This window comes from Mastacembelus armatus, chromosome 3 (genome assembly GCF_900324485.2).
Source record: "Mastacembelus armatus chromosome 3, fMasArm1.2, whole genome shotgun sequence".
NCBI classification, from domain to species: Eukaryota; Metazoa; Chordata; class Actinopteri; order Synbranchiformes; family Mastacembelidae; genus Mastacembelus; species Mastacembelus armatus.
Genome location: NC_046635.1, coordinates 24,129,724 through 24,156,505, shown reverse-complemented (window position 1 = coordinate 24,156,505; position 26,782 = coordinate 24,129,724). Strand labels below are relative to the sequence as shown.

Here is a 26,782-nt window from a genome sequence, read left to right as displayed (position 1 = left end):
ACTATGTTACGGTAACAGCAGACAATTTCCAAGATGAACGAATTTACAAGCAAAGTAATTGGTAAGGGGGTTGAAGGTCAGGCTCCTGTGAGACTATAAGACTAAAATCTAATCCAGCAGTATATCTTCATACAATCTGTTGTGCATTAATTAAAGGAACAGGAGCAACAAGAGTTATCTAAGTGTTAGGATTGATTGTCAGAATTTGCTGGAGAAGAGATTTTGCTCTCAGATGAGAAGAGTAGTAATGCAAGATCGCATTTGGCTTCAGCACTCTGTGAGAATGGAGGGGTGTTTGTAATCAGTTCTGTCAAAAATATGTTTGTTTTGTAAATTAGAAAATTGATGAGATAATCTTAAGTTGTTCGGTTTTAAGTATACATTCTTTAAACCATCCATCCATTATCTATACCAGCTTATTCCTAACCAGGGTCACGGGGATCTGCTTGAGCCTATCCCAGCTCTCTTTGGGTGAAAGGCAGGGGTACACCCTGGACAGGTCACCAGTCCATCACAGGGCCACATATAGACAAACAACCTCACACACTCACACTCACTCCTATGGGTAATTTAGAGTCACCAATCAACCTGACATACATGTTTCTGGACTGTGGGAGGAAACAGGAGTACCCACAGTAAACCCACGCAAGCACAGGGAGAACATGCAAACTCCACATAGAAAGGCCCCTGATGAGTTTCGAACCTGTTGCTGTGAGGCAACAGTGCTAACCACAAAGCCTTCTTTCAGACCATTTTAAATTTAATATTTTCCTATATTTTGGATTGTTTATTCAAATAAAATGAGAATTATGTCTTAGTCTTGAGGATTTCTCTACATCCTGTGTGAAAATGTTTGTTTTGAGTCATTAAAAAGAAATGTGACCTTGTGACAAATTTGCAGTTCTTAAAAAAAATGAAAAATTGCAAATGTAACTCAAGCATAGTAATTTGAAAACCTGCCGGTCCTGTGTCAGGTGTAAGAGGTGGTTGCATGACCTTTTATGCAGGATTCCAGTTTTCTCCGAGGTGTTGACCATAATCTTTGATTTCAGCATTATTTTATCACCTAGAAAATATGTAGCTATATTAACCAGAGCATCCCACACTGTCTCCACTCAGGGCCCTCTGTCAGTCTTCTCAGCCAAGCAGCGGTGGACACCACCACGGACAATACGACTTTGTGCAGAAGACCTGGGATTCACTCTGAAAGGAGAATCCCCAGTTCAGGTGGTTTCATTGGACCCCCACTGCTCAGCTGCTGTAAGTTGCTTTAATCTTTTATTAATTGATGCAATTTCACAACTAGGACAGGTTTTAAAACTAGAACAAGGTTCCATCTTATCCAGGCTGTTAGAAATAATTCAACAAACTATGTTATTTTAGAGCACAGAAGATATTTCAGACACTGCCTTTAGTCCTTGCTTCTGTCAAACATTACCAAAAACCACATGCAATGGTTGCTCAGTATGAACTCCCTGCAACAGGATAAACTAACTGCAAGTGGTTGAGAACTTACGACTTGAAATTTCAGACATACTTGCATACTAAATATCAAACAATCTGGACTGGCACCATCTTATCTGCTCAGACTTTATTTAAACTTGTTTATTTAAACTTGTTTAAATTAAGTCTGAGCAGATATCTAAACAGGATTCAGGATTCTCCTCCTTCTTCTCGTCTACTCTGTCTACTAAATTGATTAAGAATCAGAGAGAATTTACTCTACAATCCTTTTCAATCTTACAGCTCATTAAGAGGTGCTGACAAAGAGCAGACTCTTACTAGGCACTGCAGGCCATGCAGAGAAACAGATTAGTAGTATTACATAGGCTTAACTAGGCCAAACACTTCATAACTTTTATTACTGCATTCAATAGGATTTGTATTAGAGCTGACTGATTCTCTAGAGTAGCTGATCTGCCTATGGTGATCAAGTTATGAGACATATCAGACATAGCTGAGGAGATGCAGATAAGACAGATTTCTCACAGCCAGTTGTTTTCTCTGCCTCCACAGTAGGAGAGAGGGTGAACGTGACTTGGTTGCCAAATAAACCTTCCACTGAAAATATTTACTCTGTCTGCTGTAGTATTGGGACATTTCACTAGTCCTGTTGTCTAACTCTTGTTATATCTTGTGTGTTTTTCAGACTGATGGACTCAAAGAAGGCGACTACATTGTTGCTGTGGGTGAAACTGACTGCAAATGGATGGGTGTAAGCGAAGTGATGCGGCTGTTGAAAGATGTGAACGAGGAGGGTATCGACATCCAGGTGGTCAGCATGCTGGACAGCAACCCTCCCATGGTATACCATGCCCCCTTACCTTCCTAAGTGACAGCAAATTTGGTCTTTGTATCAGAGTAAACAGAGTTTCAGATTGTTGATAGAATGATTTATATATACAGTTTAGTACATTTTTATAGACACCGTTTAGTTATTTTTTACACTCCCTACATGTGCTAATGAGATTGAGTTTAAATAAATGTCAATATCTCTCTATCCAGCCTACCAAGAGTGCTACCTTCTGTGGAAACCTGCCGAAGACCTACTCCATGATTTGCCTGGCCTATAATGACGACAACAAGAACCCTAAATCACGCAAAGTAACCAAGAAGCCATCCTTCCTCAGCTGGGGTCTGAAGAACAAACTGAAGAGCGCCAGCACCCTCAGCCTTCCTACAGAAGACCGCTCCAGTGCCCTGCCCTGGAATAAACCATGTCCCACCTTCCCTAGCTCCAGCTCCTACAATGAAGGTGCCTTATACTGAGCTAGCTGCAGGCTTTGTACCATCACCAAGCATCATGCAGTATGCATATTGAGCCTGATACAGCTGGATACAGTACTGTGCTGTACCCATACTGGAACTGCTGTGGTACAGTGTCACTACACTTTGTTACTTCTGCTGGTATGCTGAGGAGTAGTCTATGTAGCTTGTGTGTCATCAGTGTAGTTGTGACATTATTGCCAGCTACCCTGAAAAGTGACTGCCAAAAACTGTATATGGGTGCCTCTGGGTGCCTTCCCATCGCAGTTCAGTAGCCGAAGTAAACTGGATTAAACACCAGAAATGGAAAATCATTCTGTTTCTTAACCGTGCCAATATGTGTACAGCACAGTATAACTGCACTCTGGGACAAACATACTAGTTATCATTCCAGGCTATATATATATATATGTACACACACAACACTGAGAAAGGCTTCAAAGTTAAACTGTCATCTCATTATGTTTTCTGAAGAAACCCTCCAGATGAACTGTAGGACAAAAACAAAGTTTTACAAACGTGCACACCCACCATCGGTTTCTACTTGACTGCACAGGGGTGATTTTGTAATGGTTTAAACAGTCCCTTGTTAGCTCCATTGTCTACTGATGTAGCTGTGCACTGAGCAGTTATGTTCTCTGTGTACCCCATGTAATACATGTCTGTGTGATATTGCATATGAGGATTCAATCATTGCCACAATGTTTGTTGCCATCAGCAGATACTGATCAGTTTTGGAGGGTGAAATACATATATTTTCGGAATAGATATGTAGACCTAACCTTTCTGCAGTATGGTAAACAGTGATTGAGCAAAAACAACTAGTGGTGTGCAGTTGTTTTTGTCTGGTGAAAGTCGATGAATGCAATGTTTTATAAGCTGCTAAAAAATAGTAAATATGCTTTGCCTTGGAGGATTGTTTCTGCTGAGTGCCATGTTTGGGACACAGTGTAATTGGATATATTGGTATTTTAGGTTTGCTTAATGTACCAGTTATTTTACAAACCAAAATGCCTCCATGTGCCTTGACAGGATATACCATTTACCATCCTGCCTCATCTTACCTATTTTAGGCCTCCTTTGTCAGTGCTGTTGCTCTCCTGCAGTTTGTCGATTTGCTAGGAGAGCATGAGGTGTGTGTGTCTTTAACAATGTGAATCTTGATGTACTTAAAGGGTATTATGTCTCCTGATGGGAAGGATGTGGGCAGACTGATGACATTTCTGCATTGTACCTACATAGCCAGTCACCCAAAAGTGACATTGATCAAAGCCCACAGTCATGTTTCTATGTTTTATCTCTTCCTGTCATAATTCTATTCACATCCCACTTTTACTGACACTTTGCAGTGTTGGACTATCTCTTTATCTACAAAGTAGATTCTTTTTCACATTTGATAATCAAATTATTTATGTAATAAAAAATACACAAACACACACACACACACACACACATATATATATATATATATAGATATATATATATATATTTACCTGTAAGTTGTAGGTTTCAGAATTAGTTTGTGAATGGTCAAGTTATGTTTGCACGTTGGATTTCCTGGTCTCTTTCTTGAAGGAATGTATTTTACTAGCCTTGCTTAATCTTTTGGTGAGCTTATGTACTGGTACACTTTGTCAAGGTAAAAATATTTCAAAATGAAAATGTTTTTAAAGAGTAACACTGAGAAGACGTAACATTTTGTCTCCATTTCCCTTAAATTTTGTCTGTGCCATTTATGCAAAATCATGAAGGAAGATGTCACAATAATGTATAATAAGAATGTGCAGTAATTGATTCTTATTAATAAATGCTAACTAAATGTATACCTACATTTGTATGATGCTGTAGACATAACAGAGCTTTTCATGAATTTCAAAGTGCATATTGATTCTAAGCGGCTTGCTGTATATTCAGATGGTCGTGTGCCTGTTCTTTTAGATGTTTCAGGTTGCGTTTGCTTGTTTCTCTGTACTTTGTGCTGCGTAGCAACTGTGGTGTGAATCTTGGAAAGTTTTTGTCATATGTCTAATTTCAATAAAAGAGGGGGACCAAGCAGAATTACATTTTACATTTGATTTTACATTTGATATGTATTGGTGCATTTCACTAGTTGAAACTGCCAGGAAGGTTGGAAATGACTGGATTAAAGTATGACCACAGGCCTTTATGAGCCAACACGCATTAACTCAACACTCATGGGTTTTTAACTGTCTTTTAAGTCTGGCCTAAGGTCACATGACATCCTAATCTGTCCTCACAGGAACAGATCATCTAGCTTAATCTGCTCTGGTTTTACAGCAATATATAATTAAAACATAATGAGAAAAAAGGTGAACTGGACAGAAAAATACACAGTCTGTAATGTAGTGTATATTTTAAGTGTATACACACACATATACTCTGGCTCAAGGCCATGGGAGAGGGACATACCAGACAACTAAACAATTTATTAAACAAAACTACACAAATCAATACAAAATAAAACCCAAAAGATGAAATGTGGACATCAGTAAGATCAGTGGTGTTTGGCTGTGAATGTAAATATGATAAATATATGTTGTAGAATGCAAAAGAAAATAATATGCAACTCAGGTAAAGGCAATCCTCCAAGGAGGGAAGAGAACAATGAGAACGAGTCTCAGAACCCAGACTTTATGAGCCCAGGCGTTATAAACAGGCACTAATGAACATCCTGCTGATCAGGTGACATCAGTTGTCAAAACACTGCTAAGCACCTGACAGCACAGGTTATGTATTAAATATTGAAATATAAATTAGACAAATATAAAAATGATATTTGATTTGGGGGGATTTTGATGTGTACTGTATGTTGTGCTGTATGCAGGACAAATAATGCAGTGGATTTCTTGAGAAAGAACGCAAGAAAGAAAGAAAATGAAGTTTTTGTTTACAACAGTTTAGTCTCCTGAGAAACAGGTAAAGGTCGGAGATTAGACGGAACAACACCGCCCCCTGTTGGTCAGGTTGATGGTTGGTAGGAACAGCGTTGCTAGGTGAATTATGTCACTCACTGATTGGCTTTTCCCCCTCCCTTTGACCAATCAGAACTGCTTTTGTAGCCAAGTGCCTTGTTATAGCGAAGCGTCTAGATACGAGGGATCTGAAAACAGTCAGCCTGTTGAATGTAGTTAGTTAGTTTGATCATTTTGATTTATCGTCTTAGTATATAAAACGACACGTAACTTAACTTTTCTAATGGTAACTGTTTTAGGACAGAAAGCGTTAACACTAACTAGCGTTAAATTATCCAAATAAACTAAAGCCAGTGAAGCAACCACCAGTAACCAGCATGTTAAAATTCAACTTCAGGCGGCAGAAAGACAAGGAGTTTGTAAGTTTCTCGCATTTTACAAAAGAAACGAACTTTTTCCTAGCTTATGTCTAGCTAGCTACAGTCGTCTGGCGTTAGCTTTTTTTTCCATTTAGCTTAGCTAATAGTAACCTTGCATTGCATTACATTGAAACTACGCTGTTTTTGCAAAAATGTTTCAGTCAACGCAAGTTTAGTGCTTTTAATATTTACTGGTCTTAGTTTTGTTTACCAAAATGTAAACAGTGAGTAGACAGGGATTTTATTGCCCATTGTCCATTGTCTAACGTTATAATTCAGTTCTCTAACTTACCTGTTGTGTAAATAATTTTCTCCAATAGCAATGTATAGCTACTCCTCCACATCCATCTACTGTGTGTTTGTCAGTCTGGGTGTTAGTTTTGTGTACTAACTGAAACCCTACCCAGCCATTGCCATAGTGCCAACATTGTTTATGTGTTAGTGTGTTTTATATCTGTGTGATGCTAACCTTTTCTCTAACCTTCTTCACTCTGTGTTGTGTAGAAACATATAGCTCATGGTTTGATCCCTGCTGCCTCCATTGCTCCAAAGCCTGCTGTGCCTCGTACCCCACCCCCCCGCAGCCCAAACCCCTCACCCGAGAGACCCAGGTACCTAACACTCTCCATCACTTGTGACCTCCAGCATCCTTTAATTTTGTTGTTTCCTCTGACACTGTTTCATGTTAATCCACTCCTTTGTAATTTTTGGCCTCTACATGTTTGTAAGTTTCAATGAACGTTGGACTTAATAACTATGTTTGATAAAATGTGGCAGAAAGTTGAATTTAAATTTTTCAGTTTTAAATTCTTCAGTTTGTTCTTCAGACCCCAGCTGAGGAAGGATAGCTTCTTGGTTACTTTGCGTGATTTAGGCCAGGCAAATCATGGAGTAGGTCTTCGGCAGGTTTCCACAGAAGGTAGCACTCTTGGTAGGCTGGATAGAGAGATATTGATATTTATTTAAACTCAATCTCATTAGCACATGCAGGGAGTGTAAAAAATAACTGAACAATTTTAAAACTTTCATTGCTATTGTCACTGCAGTACAGAAGACCTTAGTGATCGATTTGCCCATTCCTAATCCTTATTTTAGATGTTTCTCTTTAACCTCAAAGTTGATTGATCAAGTAGGGTTTTTTTTTTTTGTTTGTGTGGTTGTTTTGGTGTTAAACTGTGGACTGCTGGACATTTACTTTGTGGTCAACCATACTACCCCGCATGGTCAATAATAATAATGCCAATAATGCTATCAAGTAAATTTAGTAATCTAAATGTTACATGTTACTGTGTAAATATCAGCATTAGAAATAATCATCTATGATGCAACATAAGGGGTATGCATTTCTTGTTCTTTTCTGTTAAACTAAGTATTTGTCACTTCTTGAATAAAATGCATCTTTAAATCTACAGATCAGCCTTAGCAGCAGCCATCTTGTCTTCTTCGCTCACTGGACAGACATGGGCCATCCCTCCTGCCAGACCAAGGTCTTTATCTGAGAGTGACCAATCAGAGTCCATCATATTGGAACCAAACATCAGCACAGCACTTTTCACCAGGTAAAAACCCTCTGGCATTATTGTCACAAACTTAGTGACAAATGACTGAAACTACAAAAGGTGACCTCCAGCTTGAACTTGAGCCTGTAAGTGTGTCGCAGTGAAGAAATTGGTTCCATATGCGCTAAATTGGCACAGTATACAAATGGTCTTACTTTTGGAAATCGAAGAAAAGGAAAATCTGAGCTTAATTAAATTAAAGGTTGTGTGATCTTGAAATGGTTATTTAAGAACTAAATTATCAGTAAGTGAAAAAAATATTTAATGTTAGGTTTCAATATAGGATAGACACTCAGCTGGCATTTTATGAAGTACAACTACCTAAACCTATATGCAGTCTAATAAAACTGCCCAGCGCTAGTTCCTGAGTTCATGAAAGTGATAGTGTTCCTGTTTTGTTGAATAAATAGCACCGTCATTTTGGAAGATGTGGTTTGTGTTGTATTATATTGTGTTATACTGGCAGGTGAATCTATTGTCCATGAGGCTAGTGTAAATAACAAACACACTTGGATGTACCTAATAAATTGCCAAGTGGTTTTCTTCTGTTCTTAGTTGTCGGTTTCTCATGAACCTTGAACTATCCATCTCAGTAAGCTGTCTAATTTCCAGTGAACCTCAAAATCTTTTGTTAGCAGTTTTAAAAGTATGCTGTTTTTTCTTAACGCATCTTGACATGTCACAGTACATGTCGTCGAACAACATAGGTGTAAAAAATAAAATTAAGGTTGGCTAATTTCCACCTGGATGCTCCAGTTTCAGGTTACTGCTTTTGTTCATGCTGACTCACACTCATGGCTCATAGGGACACTTTAATATTTTGGAACCGTTATTAGTAGCACCTGTATTTTCCCTAATATGACAAGTCAAAATGTTTGGTGCAAAAATCCTTGCAGTCCCAGTTAAATAGTTTGCATTACTTTGTAACTTTAAGAAAATGTTACTTTTACATATTATATTCTTATCTTCCTCAGAGACAAATGGTCAGAAGATTTGACTAGTCGCCCACACTTGTCTTCCTCTGAACACTCTGAGGAGGAAGTGGAAGAGAAGGAGGAGGAGGTGGAGGATGAAGAGGATGTCTACCAAACTCTGGATAGTGGGGATAACTGTTCAGGCACAGAACCTGTCTATGCTCTTCCACTAAAATCTAAGGTAATTTTTTCTACAGAGAGATCTTATGTGTGAGCCAGTGTTTGAAAAAAATTGTAACTGAAAGCTGAAGTGTTCTTGTATGTTATAAATAGCTGTTGAGATTTCAGTGTTAAAATCCCTCTGAAATTATTTAGTGATCACCAGCAAAGGATTGTACTGGGAAGCTGCAAATAACCTGTTTTTTAACAGAGAGTTAGAGGCATATTAAAGCAGGAACAGCACAGGTGTAATTAATAACCTGAACAATGACATATATTACATTTATATGAGCTGGTTCCAGTACCTTTACTGTGCAATAGATTGGTTTACAGAGACATTGTGAATGTGCTCTTTATGTCATGACATGTCAGAATACCTTCTTTTAAAAAAGGTTGGTATTGTGATACCAGTCAGATCCACTGGGAGCCACAGTTGTACATAGAATGAATTTAATATATATCTATTGAGTCTTATACTTTGGGGAAATGATTTTTGTGTAGCTTTTACTTTGAGTAAGATTGTAGTGTTGAGGTGTTCTTTGACTACTACATAATTGGTGTTGGTGGGGTCTACTTATGGCCATTGATCCTTAATAGCAGTGAAGTTTTTCCTATGCCAGTGCAGGTTCTGTATATTTATAGAGTAGCACAATTTTGCAGTGTTTGCCACTGGAGCTAGAGTAATCCAGGTGGGGACAAAGTGGTCTTATCTTACCCTGCACATTGCCTTGAAAGCTGCTTTATAGTTATTATCTATGGTAAGAATTCATAGTGGTAATCTATTTCTCAGCCACACACCTGAAATATCCTTCTCTTTGTACCTGAAATGGCTTGCTTGGTCTATATCCATTTGTTCTTGTGAGATTTCTGTTCAGTATCCCAGAGATTATGTCCCTAGAGTCTGATTTCAGTCTCTCTGGACATTGTTCTATTTATATTCTTGTTATGTATATTACTACTTGGGGTTGCTAACCTATAATGGTCCCACTGAGCTCTGTTTCCCCCTGTCAGTTATCTTTCCAGGCTGTGCTGATCTCTAACTGCCTGCTCATTTATTCAGCAGTACAGGCTGTGATGTTAGATGGAGCACTAAAAGTAGAAAGCGAAACGTTAGATGCAGTGCTGACACTTCAGTCACTAAGACCCACTCACAGTCAGGTTGCTGTTTCAATTTATGCTCCTATGACCATGATGTCATCTATAGCATTTGGATCAACCCCGCCCCTTTTCTTAGCTTAGGAGTTCTCTCATCTGGTAACTTAAAGTTTCTCTCTGCAACTTTGTGTAAAGATCATAAGAGCAAACTTTTAGAAATGTTTAGCGGCATTTAGGGGGACTCCATTTGGCAAGATAAGCATAAATTACTATAGTGTCATGTCTAATCATGTGGTATTTGTGCTGCTGCTGATTGTGCTGTGAAATAAACAAGCTGTCCTTTGTTAATGACTGGTTGACATTATTTAGTCTTCTGAAATAATTTCATTCTTTCTTGATCTTCTCTTTTATCTCTGACTTGTCTCTATTTGGAACTCATGCTGTGACTCATTCACGCTGCTTTAACATGTCTCCAAAGACTCACAACAATAAATGCATTGACAAGATCTTATTGACCACATTTGACAATAGCCATAAACATAGTGGTCTCTGAAATACCATTGCACAAAAGGTATCTAGCAGCAGGGCTTTGGAAGTCAGTTTGACGAGACATACTACGTGTCTGACTGCCTGTTTGTATCTGTTCTGTCTGTCTTCTAGACCGAGCTGACACAGATGTCGAGGAGAATAGTGCCTTCCCCAGGTAATAACTTTTGTCTAATGTGAGCTCGGTGGACATTGGTATTAGCACATAGTACACAAGAGTATGAACACATCAGTATCATGTCAATAAAGGTAAAATATCATCTATTAATAGGACAAAATGTTGAGCATAGTCTAAGTTAAGACCTCACAATAAACTTACCTTAGATCACTGTTTATTTAAGAGTTAATTTACCTTTCATACATTCCAAGAAACAGCTTCAGTAGTCAACAGCTACATACTGTAGATTTTCTAGTGAGTTTTGAAAAGATAATAAGATATGTACACATATTTAGACAGCAGGTAACACACTGTAAAGAAAGACACACAAAATTGATTTTAAAATTTTCAGCTATGCAATGACAATGAGACAGGCTCAGCTACGCCACATAAGGCAACAGAGCTTTTACCAAAGAAAGAAGATATAGCTGTTATTTGACGAACTTTAGTTTCATAATATAGCCTTACATCATTAAAGCTAAATGGAAAGTCTCATTACAGTTGTCATTTCCACAGCTAGCCTCAGGCTTTTGAAGGTGCTAAATTAAAATGTTTTAGTTTAGTATAGTTTAATGACAAGAGGCTGCCTCTGTTATAAATTAGCATATTCAAGCTGTTCATGCTAAATTCACGTTTACAGACAATAAAACCTAGTACTACTTCTGCAGTTTTATTCATTTAATGATGATTCTTGCAGATTTTGCTGAAGAAACCAGACTTCCATCAACTGAAGCTAGCTGTGGTTCCTCAAAGACAAAAGCCTCTGTCAGGAAGAGCTCTGGCAGGTGGAAAAAAGATGTGCCAAGTAGGTGGAAATCTTAAAATTGCCTGTTGTTTTCTTGTGTTTGTGACTTTTGTTTTGTCATTTTGCTGAATCACTGATACATAATCTGTCTAGTTCACTTGCTGTATATTCAGGATAAATGATTAGCCAACTTATCCTGCAGACTTCACTCTTCGCAGTCACTATAGATAATTTCATTACATTTATACAAAAAATCACTTATTAAATGTAATTCAAAACTTACAGTATGCACACATTTGTATAATCCACAAAGTATCCAAGTGCAAAGCGGATTAGCCAACCTGTCTTTTAACTATGTTATTCCCTCAGTTCCTGCCACCTTATTGTGGTGGAGGGGTTTGGGTGTCCGATTGACCTTAGGAGCTATGTTGTATATGACCCTGGTAGGGTATCCCAAGGCAAACAGGTCCTAGGTGATGGCCCACACCAAGAGCAGTTCAATGGGTCCTTTTATGAAGAAGAGAAAAACACGGACCATGACGTCGCCTGGTATGGCGAAGCTGGGCCCCACCCTGGAACCAGGCCTGAAGTTGGGGCTCAAAAGCAAGTGCCTGGTGGCTGGGTCGCCCCTCATAGGGCCCAGCCGGGCAAATCCCGAAATGGCGATATGTGACCGCCCTTCTGTGGACCCACCACCCACAGGAGGATCCATAAGGGTCTGGTGCAGTGTGGATCACACAGTAGTCGAAGGCGGGGGCCTCTGACCTGATCCCTGGATGCTAAAACTGACACCAGGAGGAAGTGTCCAGCGAAGAGGAAGTCCAGGCATCCCTGCTTAGGCTACTGCCCCCGCGACCCGGCCCTGGATAAGCTGAAGAAGATGGATGGATATTCCCTCAGTTCTTGAGACGATAGTTCTATTTTCTCTCTTACTGTGACAATAAGTTTTCAACAACACACTATTTCATGATATGACTTTTGTTATTATTAACTGTGTATTCCTATACAGTAGCTAGTTTTAGTTAGTTCTCATAGTCCAAGATTTTGGACTATATATAGTGTAGAGCAGCATGGTGACTGAGTAGTTAGCACTGTTGCCTCACAGCAAGAAGGTTCCTGGTTTGAAACACAGCAGGGTGCTTTCTGTGTGGAGTTCTCATGTTTTCCCTATGCTTGCGTGGGCTATCTCTAAGTACTCCAGTTTCCTCCCACATTCCACAAACATGTATGTCAGGTTCATTGGAGATTCTAAATTGCCCATAGGAGCATGTGAGTGTGTGTGGTTGTTTGTCTCTCTGTGGCCCTGCGATGTACTGGTGACTTGCCCAGGGTGTACCCCTGCCTCTTGCCTGAAGAGAGCTGGGATAGGCTCCAGCACATCCCTGTGGCCCTAAATAGGAATAAGCAGGTATAGATAATTATTTGAGATATAACAGTTCAAGAAATGTACTTCTGCTTCACAATGCTGTATTTTTATTACTATTGACTGTCTACATTTTGATTAGTTAAGTATATTTTGTTATAATTATTTTGAGAATATATACATGTACATCAAATGTGTTTACATTAACTATTTCAGGTGAGCTACCAGTACAAACCACTGACCACCCTTGTCAAGCCAGCCAAACCAAAAATCTGACACACCCAAACCAGTCATCTCCAGAGTCCAGCAAGGCATACAGCAAGGTCCAGAGTGAGGTCATACAGACAGTGCCGCAGAAGAACACAAGAATGGCAGATGAGCAAAAGCTATTGGAGGAGCGACTGCAGCACTTGGAATGGGAGATCAGTCACAGCCATGCCACCTCAAACCTGAGGTCATCTGCAGGTAGGGTAGAAGAGCCACATGAGGTGTACAGAGTGGCAGAAACAGGGAGAGAAACAGAATGGTTCTAATAAATGGAGTAACAAGGAAAAGGGATGAAGCAAATGAGAAGGAAAGAGGGAATAAATCAGTGAGTCACAGCCGATAACGATTGATGTGTAAGGGTGAAAGGGGGAAGCTGGAGACAACACGTAAGCATGCATGTAAGCTTTGGTCCTTAGGCTCTACATCACCTCCTCAGCATGATGGTAAGAAGAGGGACATAGGGCAATGAAAATTCCAATTAAAGTGAAGAAATACAAATCTTGTTCTACCACCATTCTCTGGTAGTGATACACTGATTATGTACTCTTTATTATTGCCCAAGGGGGAATTTTTGTTTTCCTCCCTTGGGTTGAGGTTAAGTATCAGCCAATAAACCACATGAAGTGTCTCACAAAGTTTCATGTGTCCTGCAGTACACTGTAGTCTTCTTCAATTTGGATTTCACCACTTCTTTCAGTTTTTTTTTCTCCTGAAACTACATTAATAGATATGGCTATTATATATTATAAGACTAGTAAACCATTGACTTTGTCACTTCTTGTTTATGTTGTATTGTAGTATTTGGAGCTGTATGAATTATTCTAGTGCATTTTAACCAAGGTGTCCTGAGTAACAGTTTGCAGAGACATATTTATAACCTGGTATATTGTCCCTGCAGGCAGCCAAGCAGAGTTACACAGTCTGAGGAAACATGCACAGGAGCTTGTGGATGAAAATGATGCCCTCAAATTGACAGTTCACCGACTGAATGTGGAGCTAAGCCGCTACCAAACCCGCTTCAGAACACTGTCCAAACAGGAGGTATAATGTAACAAGATAATGCCTCGCCTTGAAGTTCCTATGTTTGACTCCTTTCAGTGGTTTTGGTAAAGAATATTACGATTTTCTGTGGAAACACAATCAATCGATCGTACAAGGGGACAGTTCACGAATCAAACCTTTCATCACGTGACTGTGACTGTAGTCTTCATGGAGTAGCCATGGCCAAGAAAAATCTGGTGGAAGGATTAGGTTGCCAGTCTTGAAAAGCTTACCAATAGATGGGTCTGTGCTGTCATGGAAGTTTTACTTGGAAATGTTTAACTTATCATTCTGTCTGTCTACAGTGGAAGTTGCCTGAACTAGATTAGGCCAGGTGTATGTGTTTTATGTTTTATTGTACTCTCTCCACCAGGAGTAGCATAATCCTTTTATTGCCTCTCCTGTTGCTCTAATTTAATTAACTTTTGAACATTAAACTATGTGTATATCACCTCATTTTCATGGCTTTAGCACTGAAAAAACATTTTTTCATAACCAAGCCTTTAAGATTCAAATCTGCCTTTGATCAAGAACCCTGCTGAGTGAAAAAAGGATTTTTTTGTCTGCCCCTCAATCTGATTTGTTGGACTAAAGGAGTTTCTTGTTCTTGTCTGTGGCTGTCTGTCAAGTCTGGGTTGTAGAGTGTTTTACACTGCAGAAGAAAGCCAGCCTGTGGTTTTAATCATGGCCACCACATGCTGCGTCTTCACACCAGGAGACCTGCTCTCATCACTACCAGTTGGCTTCCTCTGTAGCTGCATGTCTCTGCTCGCCCACATTACTGGCAGTTGAAGTGTAGCTAGTGAAAGCAAAAGCTCAAAGGAAAAGATGAGAAAGTATTTTTACAGTATGATAGTGCACAAATAAGAAGTAGAGTAAGTCTGAATTTGATTAATTAGCTAAAAGGTCAAATTTTCTGCTTTCATAGGTCACATAAACATTGCCGTTTACAAACTTTGGATTTTCTATTTGTTCTGTTAAACTGTAATATTCCTTGCCATAGAAAATACTGGAATAGCTACGTTATGAAATTTTCCTAGCACCTATACATAAGAAACAACAAAATGCAAAACACTGTGACCTAAGTCATGTGGTTTTGTTTTTTGTATACAGTATACTCTACTAAACTTTAACCCTCTGGTTCTATCAATATACTGTATATATTTGTATATTTATTTATATATTTTGATTGACTATATTTACATCTTCCATATATTATGACTTGATCATCAGTCCAGCATGTGGATTAACATTATTTTCTGTATCTTTCTTATTGTGTCATTTAGAGCTCCAAAATCAGTGGCTTACCAAAGACAGGGCCACCCCCTCCCTGGCTGGTCAGTATCTGCATGTAGCTGCATATTACTTTAATATTGCATGACAGCAATTTAACATTATGACTGGTTAATAGTTAGACTCATCTAATATGGTACGATATGGCTGGCTGGCTAGTTTAACAGGCAAGTAATGTTTTAATATGGATGGAGGATCAGTTAGGATAGTGTCCATTAAGTTAAAATGGCTCGGCAGCAGATTAATATGGCTAGCCTTTTCCATCTCTACCTCACAAAATGGATTTAGTGATTGAAACCATAATCTTTCTGCTCTGTTTAACAGTTTGGAAGCTCAGAACAATGTTCACTAAAAATTTACACAAGACTCAAAATAACCAAATCCTGATGTCTGTTTACTGTCTGTCTCTAGTGACTAGAGAACTGCGTAAAAGATAAGGAATAGAAAGCCAGTTGCACCTGGTTCAGATTTACCACTGTGACTGGTTGGCAGAAAAGTGATTTAGCTGCCTTTAGTCAGCCCAATATGCATTTGGCAATAGATCAATCTTTGTGTTTTTTTGTAGGTTGACATGAAGTATTTGTCGCCTCTGCTCTTGGCCTATGAAGACAGGATGAATGAAAAAGATGCACTTCTGCAAGGTTCAGAGGTAATGTGTATGACAGATTTTAAGTCTGTGTGTGACTTTCTGCTTATTATTCCCTCAGCCATTGTCATCTGAATACTGAGGATGATCCATTTAGGATGCTGTCACCAATGGTAAAGTAGAACAGAATTTTCCACAGAATTTCAAAAAAATAAATTATTAAATCAAAAAACTAATTTTTGCCACTGCCTTCTTTGGCCATAAGACAGATAGGATGCAAAAACTATTAGTCTTCAGGAAAATCAACTTTCACACAATTAAGTTCCCAGTGATGAAACTATACTCAGAGGGTTCATCTAATTGGGTACAATCAAGTTTCACACCGAGGAGAATAGCAGTTTAATTGAGGGTATAGCACCAAAAGCAGCTCAGTTTTGGGGTCTCCAGGTTAAAATTTTAATTTATATCATGGAATCAGAGGTCCTCGTGTCTTTGTCTAATTGCTACAGGAGCAGGTGAAGGGGCTGCGTGTTCATGTAGAGGAAGTGATCAAAGAAAATGAGAGGCTACATGAGGAAATTGCAAAGATTGGAGGGATCAACCAGAAAGACTGGTGAGAAAAAATACACTGTGTGTTTATGTGTGAGCAAGACTGTCAGCTCTTGCTTGGCTGCCATCACCAATTCTTCTGATGTACAGTAGTGAAATTTAAATATCTCTTTTATTCTCTTTTGTCTGTCTTTGGGTCAGTTATTTCATCCCTATTACTACTCTTTCTTTCATGTTCATGCTAGCTTGTAATGTTGCTGACACCTACAAACTTACAGTATCTAATGTAATTGCACTCACTCACATATCAAACAGCTAAATTTTGAGGCATTACAACCAGTCTTGCATAAGGTTTTCTCAACTCAAGAACAAATACAAGTCAGTTTATGTACTGACTCTTATTGCATTTGCGTACACTTAATTTAGTGCATTGGTACATTTAGTAGGCTACATTTACATTTAGTGCATCTCTTCTTTCACTGAATGCTGAACAGTGATTTATTGCCCAGTGTTAATGATGAAGACAACACAACTACTTCAAGTGAAGCAAGAAATCTGATGTGACCAAATTATTCCATTTGTTGATGATTGTAAGAACAAAGGAAGTATAGGCTATAAACTCAAATCAAATCAAATACTTTTCTTACTTGCCAATTTTATTGTCCTAACTTTCAAAACACAAGCTTTTAAGAGTACACATGGTAAGCAGTTTGCATGCAAATCAAGTAGTCACCAATACCTGCACACCTTTAACCATCTATAGCTTGATGTTAATTTCACAGAATTTTCTGTTTGTATAGGAAATCCTCTGTTTTGAAAAGAAATTGAAAGAAATCTTTAAAGGATTATAAAAGTTATGTAATACCTTTGTAAGTTATTCAAATCTAGTGTTTGCCTTCAACTGTACATGTACATTTAGAACTTTTAAACTTAAAATAAATGTTTTATCAAAAACAATAACCTATTATAAACTCTAAATACCTGAGTATTAACTAAAATTATATTGTGTTTTCTTTTCCAATAATTGTTTTTTGTATTTATATTGTCAGCATAGCACTGACTTAATATATAGACCTTACCTCTCTCATCTCTCCACAGTCATGAGCTACAACAACAGGCCTTTCTGGTTTTGCAGGAGAACCAGGTTCTGATTGAGCAACTTGAGGCTCAGCATGTTAAGGCCAAGGCTAACTGCAGTAGACACCATTCTGAAGGTACTAGGTACATTGACTAGACAAGACTAAGCGTAAAAATAAATCCTTCATAAGTAAAAACCCTCTGTTGGAAAAGTGAATAAGAAATCCTGAACTAAAAGGAAACTTCAGTCTTGTAGCATAATTCTCTTTCATTGCATCCCTGCATCCTTGTCTTTGTTCTGCTCTGCTTTCATTTCAGCTGTATTTTATACTCAATATTCCTTCTTCCCTCTCTCTGCAGTGTCCAAGATATCTAAGCAATTGATGTTGTTAGAAGCAGAAAAACAGAACATGCAGGAGGACTTGGAAGAAAGCAGAAGGGAGTTGCAAAAAAATATGAGGGAGGTCCAGATTCTGCAGGCTCGCTTAAAGGATGCTGTCACCTGGGATGAACACTGTAATATTGCTGGGAAACTCAGAAGGTACTGTTTCAATTTCTTTCTCTGAAATATGATTGAATCAGTACTAACAACTGTGCTATTTGTTTCTTTTTTCAAGCCAGGGTGTTAATTGTAGAACAATAATGAGAAAAACTGAGCATGAACACTGGATGCAAATGGTGTTTAGTTCTCACTTCATATTATCATCCAAAAGGGTCACCTTGTTTCCAACTTTTGCCAAAAGTTAATCTCATTCAGATTTTTGTTCAGTGTCTTGTTTATTCAGTCTATAATTAATTTGTAGCAGGGTAAAACAAAAACAAGATAATAAGAACAAACAGGAGTTGTACATGATGATTAACATTGTTAACTGCTTAATTGTATCTTATTGAAAGTGTTCACTAAGTAACAGTTCTGCTGCAAAATCCGCTCTTGGCTCATAGGCAGCTGGAGCAGCAGGAGAGCAAGAATAAGAGTGAGATGGATGAGCTGCGTCTTAGAGTGACCAGCCTGCAGGAGGAAAACAAGCATTTGGTTCTGGACAAAGCCAAACTGACTGCTGATGTGAAGAAATTGGAGGCTGACCTTGAGCTTACCAGACATACCAACAGGTACTAAATATACTGTGTTTTTGTCTGTACAAATGCATGATGGATTTGCCTTCTTAAATGTGTTTAATATGTGTTTGCCCAAAGTCAGTTAAATTATATTTGCATTTAGGCCATAATAGGATTTTAAAAACGTCTCTGAACATTAATGAATAAATAAGCTTGAGAGTTTACTGCTTCTATCATTACTGCTGCTATTACTGTTAATGAGACTTAAAAATGTGATCAGTAGTGGTCCAACTAATATTTTAAAAGTGCAGTCAGCACATTTTGGGATGTTCAGTGCTTTTATTGGTTATACATTTTTAGCAATAATTACTGAGTCAATGGAAAATCTATTGAGATTAAAAAGTAAGAACACATCCATTGCTCCTAAATTCAATTTACAACTGACTCAAATCAAAGTTTGGTTTTAAAGCCACTAATTAGCACACACATTTTTTCTGAAGTGAGATTTCAGCTTGCTTGTAGAAACAATCTGCACATAATAGCTGGAATCATGCTCAAAACCACTTTTATTCAAAGATGCCAATAAACAGACATCTTCGGAATTGCAGTTCATATTTAAATAAGTATGCTTAGGAGTGAGCGAGACATTTACTCAATGATTCACACCACCAGGATCTACAGCAACGACCTTGGAATGTCATTCAGACTGTATATGTGTGGTTGGATGATAACAAAGAGAGGCAAGGTTATCAGGACTGAAGGTAGCATAGCAGATGTTGAGGACAGCTACAAGTACCTTGGAATCCCACAGGCAAATGGGAACCAAGACAAAGCTGCAAAGAAAGCAGCCACAGCTAAATACCTACAGACAGTAAGGCAAGTCCTAAAAAGTCAGCTAAATGGGAAAAACAAGGTCCGAGCTATCAACACCTGGTCATCAGATACCCCACTGGCATAATAAGCTGGTCAAAAGAGGAGATAGAGGCCACTGATGTCAAGAGAAGGAGGCTCCTCACAATGAATGGATGGTTCCAACAGATCCCAGAAACAACACAAGAGCTCTCAGTTCAGAAGAGCGCAGTGCTAGGAACAGTTAAGATACTGGAAAGAATCCCAGGCCTGACCCCAATCGGCCAGAGAAATGGCTTCTCCCAGTGAAACATCACAAGGATCAAACTGCTCTATGGCTGCTAATGACAAAGCTGATGCCAAATGCAGCAAAGTCACACTTTTTATGTTTGTTTTTTCTCCAATTAATCAAGAATACTGTAGTGTATCTAGCTAATGGTAAAGATTACAGATATATTTACCATGCTCTTTAAATGTTCAGACACTGTAAAGTAAATTACCCCTCCCAACGGCAATGCACAATGTCTTTAATAAAGGCAATGGATAATTACTGGTTTTTGGGTCATTATTTTTATTTGTGACATCATGATGGCAGAATCTTGTCTCTCTTCTGTTCTTTGCTTTTTACCATTCTCTCTTCCCTGTTTCCCCTAACCCCAGCTTGCTTTCATACATTCCTGAATTATTTCTAAATCTCCTGGCTTTTGCCATATTGTGTTCGTCATTCCCTTTCAATCTAGTTTTTTTCCCCAGTCATTTTTCTGTCACTCATCAAGTCTCTTTAACCTATTGGCATCTTTTCTCCTGTCTCTCCATCATACAGGAAGGCTGAAAGGAGGATAAGTGTATTGAAGCAACAGAAGAAAGAGTGTGCATTAAAAGAGCAAAAGACCCGGCATTACCTGGGAACTGTCACCTCTGTGGCTGAGCACATTTCCCAGGAAAGAGACCAACTACTACACATGGTACTACTGATGCTACTGATACTGTAGAAAGTTGCTGAATTACTCATGTTACACTAGGCCTAAGAAAACCAGGTACTTCTTAGACCTCTGCCACCTCTCTTACTACAGGGAAACAAGGTGTTATACTGTACCAATTCCCCACAGTATACCATAATAAAATTTAAAATTTGATAATTAATTCACAAAGAGCAAACAGAACATAATGACTTTTTTTGGGGGGGGGGGGGGGGGGGGGGGGCTTTTGCTCTAGGCTTTTGCTAAGAGAGTCTGCTAGTTGGCAACAAACATCTGAAGTGGTATCCATATACTGAAACCCATCAAGTTTAGTTTAAAAGTATTTTATTCATTTGCTAGGCTTGGAACTGATTTACTGGCAAGGAAGCAAATATAAAAACAACCACAGTAGAGCTGACAGGCACTCCAAACACAAACTTCCAGACAGGAATCATTCAAATCATTCAAGACAACATAAACAATCTGTCAAATATTTTGTACATACTGAGGTGCTAATGAGGCAGCTTTATTAGGCTGATGACAGTTGACCCAAAAAGAAACATGTTATATCCTCAGCAGACTGTTTCTGTGCCTGGAATTGTGTGCATCATTTATCAAAGAGGTGCACTCTTCATGTCAGCAGTGATATGCAGGGACAATTGTACAGATAACGGAAGCTGACTGACTTCTTAAGTATTCCATAAATTGGTGCTTATGATGGACCTTTTCCACAACACATAGGAAAAGCACATGTTTTCATAAATAACAATAATAGCTGTAATTTAGATGATGTCACATTCACAACAATGGGACACATGCAAGGCCATTGACCTTAAACTTTGACTTTTGAACACCAAAATCTAATCAGTTCATCAATGAACCACTTGCATTCAGTAATGAACTGATAACAGTTTGGTGGTCAAGAGTCAAGGTCACAGTGACCTCCCGTTTATCCTTTTCTTGTAAATGCGATATGTCAGGAATGCCTTTGGTGAATTTCTACAAATTTGGGGGTCTTATAGTAAGTGGTGTTATATAGTGTAACATATATGTAAAGCATAACTTGGCTGGTTGGCAGAGGCATGCAACTGCATCTTTTTTTGTATTGTGAACAGTTTGAGTTTATATTAAGTGAAAATAAGGTGTTTATGGCAGGACTACTGTAAATTAGCAAAAATTCTTTCCTTCTTTCCTTTTATCCATCTTTCCCACACCTCACTTCCTTCATTCAACTGGACATTCTCAACCCTCCAACATCGTTCCTCTCTTTTTGTAGCTCAGTAATTCCCAGTCTTCCCTCTCTACCTCCCTAGGCTTCAGTTCTTCAGCAGGAAAAGCAAGGATTCATCAGCAGGATTCTGAATGGCACAGTCCGATTTGGGAAACTACAGGACGAAGTCAAAGTAAGATCCTTTATTCAGACATCACTTATCACTACAATCAAAGGCACATTTTATCCTGAGTATCAGAAAATATTGTTTATTGACTTCTAATATGGATTTTGTTTGCCTCTTTGTGGCCTATATAGAGGATTAGAGAGATAGACAGATCTGTTAAATTAAAAAAATCCTTTAGAATTTTATATATTTCTGTAAAATTACTTTGTTATATGACAGGCTGAGTCATTTGAATTCAATTGCTTATGTCAGCTTGTGAGGCTTCAACCTTCTTTAATTGGTGCTTTAACCAACTAGACTGAAGCACAGCATTTTATCTTAAGTTAATTTTGCCCAAGATAACACTCTAGTCTGCTTTGTATTGATCAGTCTACTCCACTGGACTCAATAAACAATCTGTTATTGGCCTTATCTACTCAGAAAGTATAAAATTGATGAAGACTTTCAGGCTGAGCTCACTGTCTCTAAAGATTTTATTTTCCTATACTTTAACAGAATGTAATATCAACACCATAAACAGTCAGCAGATTAATTGTAACAAAAACACCAGTATACAAATAATAATCATCCATAGCAGTGGCACTGTGTGTACTGGTCTCTTTGACTTTGGTCCACTGAACATAGAGTATCCCTGTGAGACTGTGACTGCTGTTAGTTATGGTGCTCACTCTCGTCTGCAGCAATGTACAGGACATTACAGGTAGTTCCACATTTGCCTATATCTTTCACTATGTGACGTGTCTGCAGAACCTGTTAATGCACAAGATAGAAATGATTTAAAACATTATCAAGTAGGCTTGGTAATGGGCAAACACCAACTGTCTTGGACAGATCATAATAAGGAGGATGAGTTTCAGATAAGCATACAGGTGGGGAGACTGTAAAGTACTGTATATGTACACTTGATGCGTACTAAGAAGCAGATGTGCAGACATATAGCAGGCCCAAATGTTGATAAATTGATGCAGCAACCTGTTGCAACTGATGTTAAAGACAGCATTTTAATTTCTGACTGTCACATTAGATACGTCCTTTTGTTCAGAGTGTTCACCCTCACTACACTAATTATGCTACAGTTTAACAGTGACCAAAATACTGATTCATTAAAAGACATTTCTTTATATACTATACTCGTATCAATTTATTCATTCAAAGATGTCTCACTCCTGGTGTATGTTAATATACTTGGATGTTTTTTTACAATGCTGCAAATTGGCCATAACTAATTGAAAACAACAAGGAAGAACCACTTTTTATTCTCCTCATCCATACTGTGAACAAAACATGCATGCATTCCACCCCTTTCTGTAGAAATTAAATTGAGCCTATTCTAAGGAATCACTATGGCAACAATTTCTGTATCTACTTGCAGTGCCATCTTGGTTTAAATCTAACCACTATGGTTGCAAGTTGACATGCAATAACAACTCTTTATTAGTTTGCTAATTTGTTATGATAAACATGAATATGACATTACTCTGTCAGTATTAGTGCCTTGCTCTAGGCCCATTGCTCTTTGGGTGTTTCAGCTGTCAGCAGATCTTGTCACTCAAGCCACTGGAGGGAAAAACATCTCACTGGTTCTGACAATTTTATTAGTGTCTCTATAGCAACGGTCCAGAGAGAAAGATGTGTGTGTTTGTGTGACTGTGAGTTCTATTGGTGGTGATCCACTTAAAGAGCAGTGCTAAATGTTAGATGTGTCGACATAATTCCCTTCCTCCTTTCATAGTTCATTAGTTTTCATTAGCAAAGCTAGAGATTACCAAGACTGACACTTAAAGGTGTTACAGTTTTAATGGAGCTTTCCAGTGATGTCGAGATTGTTTTGACCATAGACTTTAAATCACTGACTTTCATAGACCTGCAACAACATAGTAAATTAGTCATTCAAATGGTGATATGCTTACATTACGTGCCAAAATAGGGTTGCACCTAGAGATTACTCTCATTATTTATTAATCTGCCTATAATTGTACATCTTGTCTACTAAGTGATACATTGCCTAATCATTTCAGTGCTACTCTGAGCATTCATGTTTGCTTTGTGAGAGACAGGTGTGGTGAATAGAACTTTGCACTGCAATGGACAAAAACCTTTTTTAACCTGCCTTATACTGACTTCACTATCAAATGGTGCAGAGACCAGAAATGTAAAAAAAAAAAACAACACATTTTACTTTTTTGAGGTTCACATCAGCCAGAGTTTGGTGTGGTGTTTGTGATGTTGGATCTTTTTTAATGTTCAGAGTGCTAAGATAGTGTGTGTGTTTATAGGCCTTAAATGAACATTTGCTTGACCAACATTAACTTTTATGTTAACTGTTAAGTTATCTTCTTTAAACCTTGCTCTTAGTTTACTTGAACAGGTACAGTATATATTGCCAGAATATACAGTTTTTAATGTAAACTGATCTGGGTCTGTCAGTGTTGCCATCACTTGCATGCCTTGCTGAGTGCTGTAATGATTGATTATAGTGGTTCAGTGGTTGCAACAGGAAAACTCTAGTGAAAATAAATCCAATGTACACCGGATTTAATAGACCACTAATTAATCCCATGTATAGAATAGAAAGGTTTGTTTTTCTGATAACTGAAGATACAGCACCACTATCATACAATCTCACTAACATCCCTCCTTGTTAACATTTTTGCCTTACCTCTATTCTTACCCCAGTCTGCCACTCATGGGAGCTGTTCAAGATGATAAGGTACTGATAATGTAATTAAAATATTTTCATTTCTGTCCTTTAATTTCCATACCAAGCTAAAATATAGTAATACCAAATTTCAGTAGTTCTTTCACTTTAATGCCTACGCCCAGCTCTGACTTTCATTTGATTGTTACCCTACAGTAATTGTAATGCATTTTAACACATTGGACTGAATAGAAAAGACAAGGATCATGAGATAAGTGTGTGCTATAAAGAGACAGCAGATTGTGATTACATTATTCATGTGTAATTAAAATGCATGACTTCATCTCTTTGAAACACCTGAACATGTTGAATATTTTAGTGAGTGCATGTATAAATATAGCCAGGTCACAATTTTGTATGACCTGTACTGCTAGACATCAGAGTGACCTGACTTGCAGGGTTTTTTGTTTTTCAGGATTCTCCTCTGCTTTTTGCATTTCTTTTTCAAGATCCAAGCACAATGGCAGTTATCACCCTTAATCATAAGATCACACTGATATTTGTTCCTTCTATTGTTAGGGTGATGCGACCTCTGACCCCTCAACCTTTTTATATTTAGCTCTTAATGAAGAAATTAGATTAGATTATATTAGATTAGATTAGATAAACTTTATTAGTCCACAAGGGAAATTCCTTGGTCACAGTAGCTCATATTCTCAGCTTATTCTCAATTTACATACAGACACTAATAGAAATGAATGAGTCTTCCACTTACCTCATTGAATCAGTTTGGCTTTTTGTGTCAGATAGAGCTGATGTAGTAAGTTCATTAAATGGTTCCTAATGGAGAGCTGAAAACTAAGAAGTGGGTTGAATACTCAAGATTGTTTTATTGGCACAACATTTCCTTGACAAACATCTACTTCACTACATTACACATTGTCTACTCTGGTTAATCAGTACTGTTTTAAAAGAAATATATGAAAACTGATGGTGAGGCACGTGAAGTATCCTGAGTAACCAGGAAAAGGTACTCTCATATTCAGGGCCATTTTATATTTAGATTAATATGGTAATTCTCTTTTGGGCAGTACAGCCAGCAGGACAAATGCTCTAACAGCTCCACCAACTCAAGCAGAAAATAAAATTTCTGTTTCTACTGTATGACTTACAGCCATTTTCTGTCATCTCTCATTTTTTTTTGTCTGTCTCCTGCTGGTTCTACTATACAACTGTATATAAACTAGTCTCAGAACTTTATGGTTATATTACCATACATGTGTAACCATCATAGTACTTAAAAAATAAGAGGCAAACTGAGCGTTGTCACAATTGTATTGACACCTGACAGTAATCTTAAGCGTCCAGACCTCCATCTCATTAAGCTTGATAAGGTTTGGGGAAAATCTTGTTAAAATCCACTTGTCCCTAGAGATTAAAATGTCCACCTCTAGAAACATCACTGCAGTGTTTTTTTTTTTCTGTAAAGTGCAGCAGCATCAATATACAACAGCATGTAAAAGCATTTCTTTAAGCTTGAGAAGCCTGAAAGATTATGACGATGGCAATGACAATTGGACTACTTGTTGACATTCAATAAATTAAGGAACTTTAAAAATAATTACACAAACACTGTATACAAAATAATTAATCTATTCATTTTATTGTCTGGTAGCCTCTGTAATCAGTAGTGCGGCACTAAGCTGAGGGTGTCAGTCAGTAGAAAGAAAGACAGGAAACCATAAAAGCTACAGAGACAGAAAACTGAAAAAAGAAAAGAATGAGCTTCAACATCAGAAAATTAACTGAACTTACAGCACATCAGATGGGATTAGTACAAAATGATTTTTTTCAAAATGCTACTTTTCCAATTTAATGAAAAATATTATTACCTGAAGTTCATTGCTGAAAATAACTGAATAGTCCAGGTCTCTCAGTTATCAACATTGCACTGAAAACCACAATACTCATAAACAGCAAGTTCAATTTACATGATTAATACTCAAATGGGTTGTGTATGTGTATCTGTATGTATTTGAGGCAGACAGAAAAAGATATTCAATAATCAATAAACAACCTTGTCACATATATGCCCAGAACTACTGCTGTGACAATAGAATAGATAACAAATTGATTATTTCTTCAATTAAGTCAATATGTTCATTTGTATTTGTATTGGGTGCAAATACAAATATTTTCCTCACTTGTTCCTTTTGAAATTTTTAACATATTATTCAATTTTGTACATCTTATGTCATTTTTATGGTGATGTATGTTTATGTAGCTAATTCATGACCTACAAATAATGAAGCACTGGAATTTGAGTATTCTATATTTTGTTCTGCATTTAAACA

General features: G+C 37.9%; 2 protein-coding genes across 4 annotated transcripts in view; both read left to right on the top strand.

Moving 5' to 3' along the window:
• The window catches only part of rhpn2 (rhophilin, Rho GTPase binding protein 2), a 28,343-nt gene extending 24,115 nt beyond the window's left edge, over positions 1 to 4,228 (top strand). For both annotated transcript variants that reach the window (XM_026294125.2, XM_026294124.2), the window contains exons 13-15: positions 1,120 to 1,260; positions 2,150 to 2,305; positions 2,506 to 4,228. In XM_026294125.2, coding sequence (XP_026149910.1) covers positions 1,120 to 1,260; positions 2,150 to 2,305; positions 2,506 to 2,769 — 561 coding nt within the window. In that variant the 3' untranslated portion in view covers positions 2,770 to 4,228. The remainder of the gene's footprint in view (positions 1 to 1,119; positions 1,261 to 2,149; positions 2,306 to 2,505) is intronic.
• A 1,658-nt stretch (positions 4,229 to 5,886) lies between these two features.
• cep89 (centrosomal protein 89) overlaps positions 5,887 to 26,782 on the top strand; it is a 45,486-nt gene continuing 24,590 nt past the window's right edge. Inside the window, exons 1-17 of one of the 2 annotated variants that reach the window (XM_026292935.1) lie at positions 5,887 to 6,118; positions 6,623 to 6,729; positions 7,531 to 7,677; positions 8,652 to 8,832; positions 10,566 to 10,608; positions 11,306 to 11,413; positions 12,933 to 13,181; positions 13,882 to 14,024; positions 15,311 to 15,361; positions 15,883 to 15,966; positions 16,413 to 16,516; positions 17,551 to 17,666; positions 17,890 to 18,070; positions 18,472 to 18,639; positions 20,258 to 20,399; positions 21,707 to 21,796; positions 24,467 to 24,592. In XM_026292935.1, the coding sequence (XP_026148720.1) occupies positions 6,077 to 6,118; positions 6,623 to 6,729; positions 7,531 to 7,677; positions 8,652 to 8,832; positions 10,566 to 10,608; positions 11,306 to 11,413; positions 12,933 to 13,181; positions 13,882 to 14,024; positions 15,311 to 15,361; positions 15,883 to 15,966; positions 16,413 to 16,516; positions 17,551 to 17,666; positions 17,890 to 18,070; positions 18,472 to 18,639; positions 20,258 to 20,399; positions 21,707 to 21,796; positions 24,467 to 24,496 (1,986 nt within the window). In that variant the 5' untranslated portion in view covers positions 5,887 to 6,076 and the 3' untranslated portion in view covers positions 24,497 to 24,592. Of the gene's footprint in view, positions 6,119 to 6,622; positions 6,730 to 7,530; positions 7,678 to 8,651; positions 8,833 to 10,565; positions 10,609 to 11,305; positions 11,414 to 12,932; positions 13,182 to 13,881; positions 14,025 to 15,310; positions 15,362 to 15,882; positions 15,967 to 16,412; positions 16,517 to 17,550; positions 17,667 to 17,889; positions 18,071 to 18,471; positions 18,640 to 20,257; positions 20,400 to 21,706; positions 21,797 to 24,466; positions 24,593 to 26,782 lie in introns of those variants that run through there. The other variant, XM_026292934.1, reaches the window with a different exon arrangement.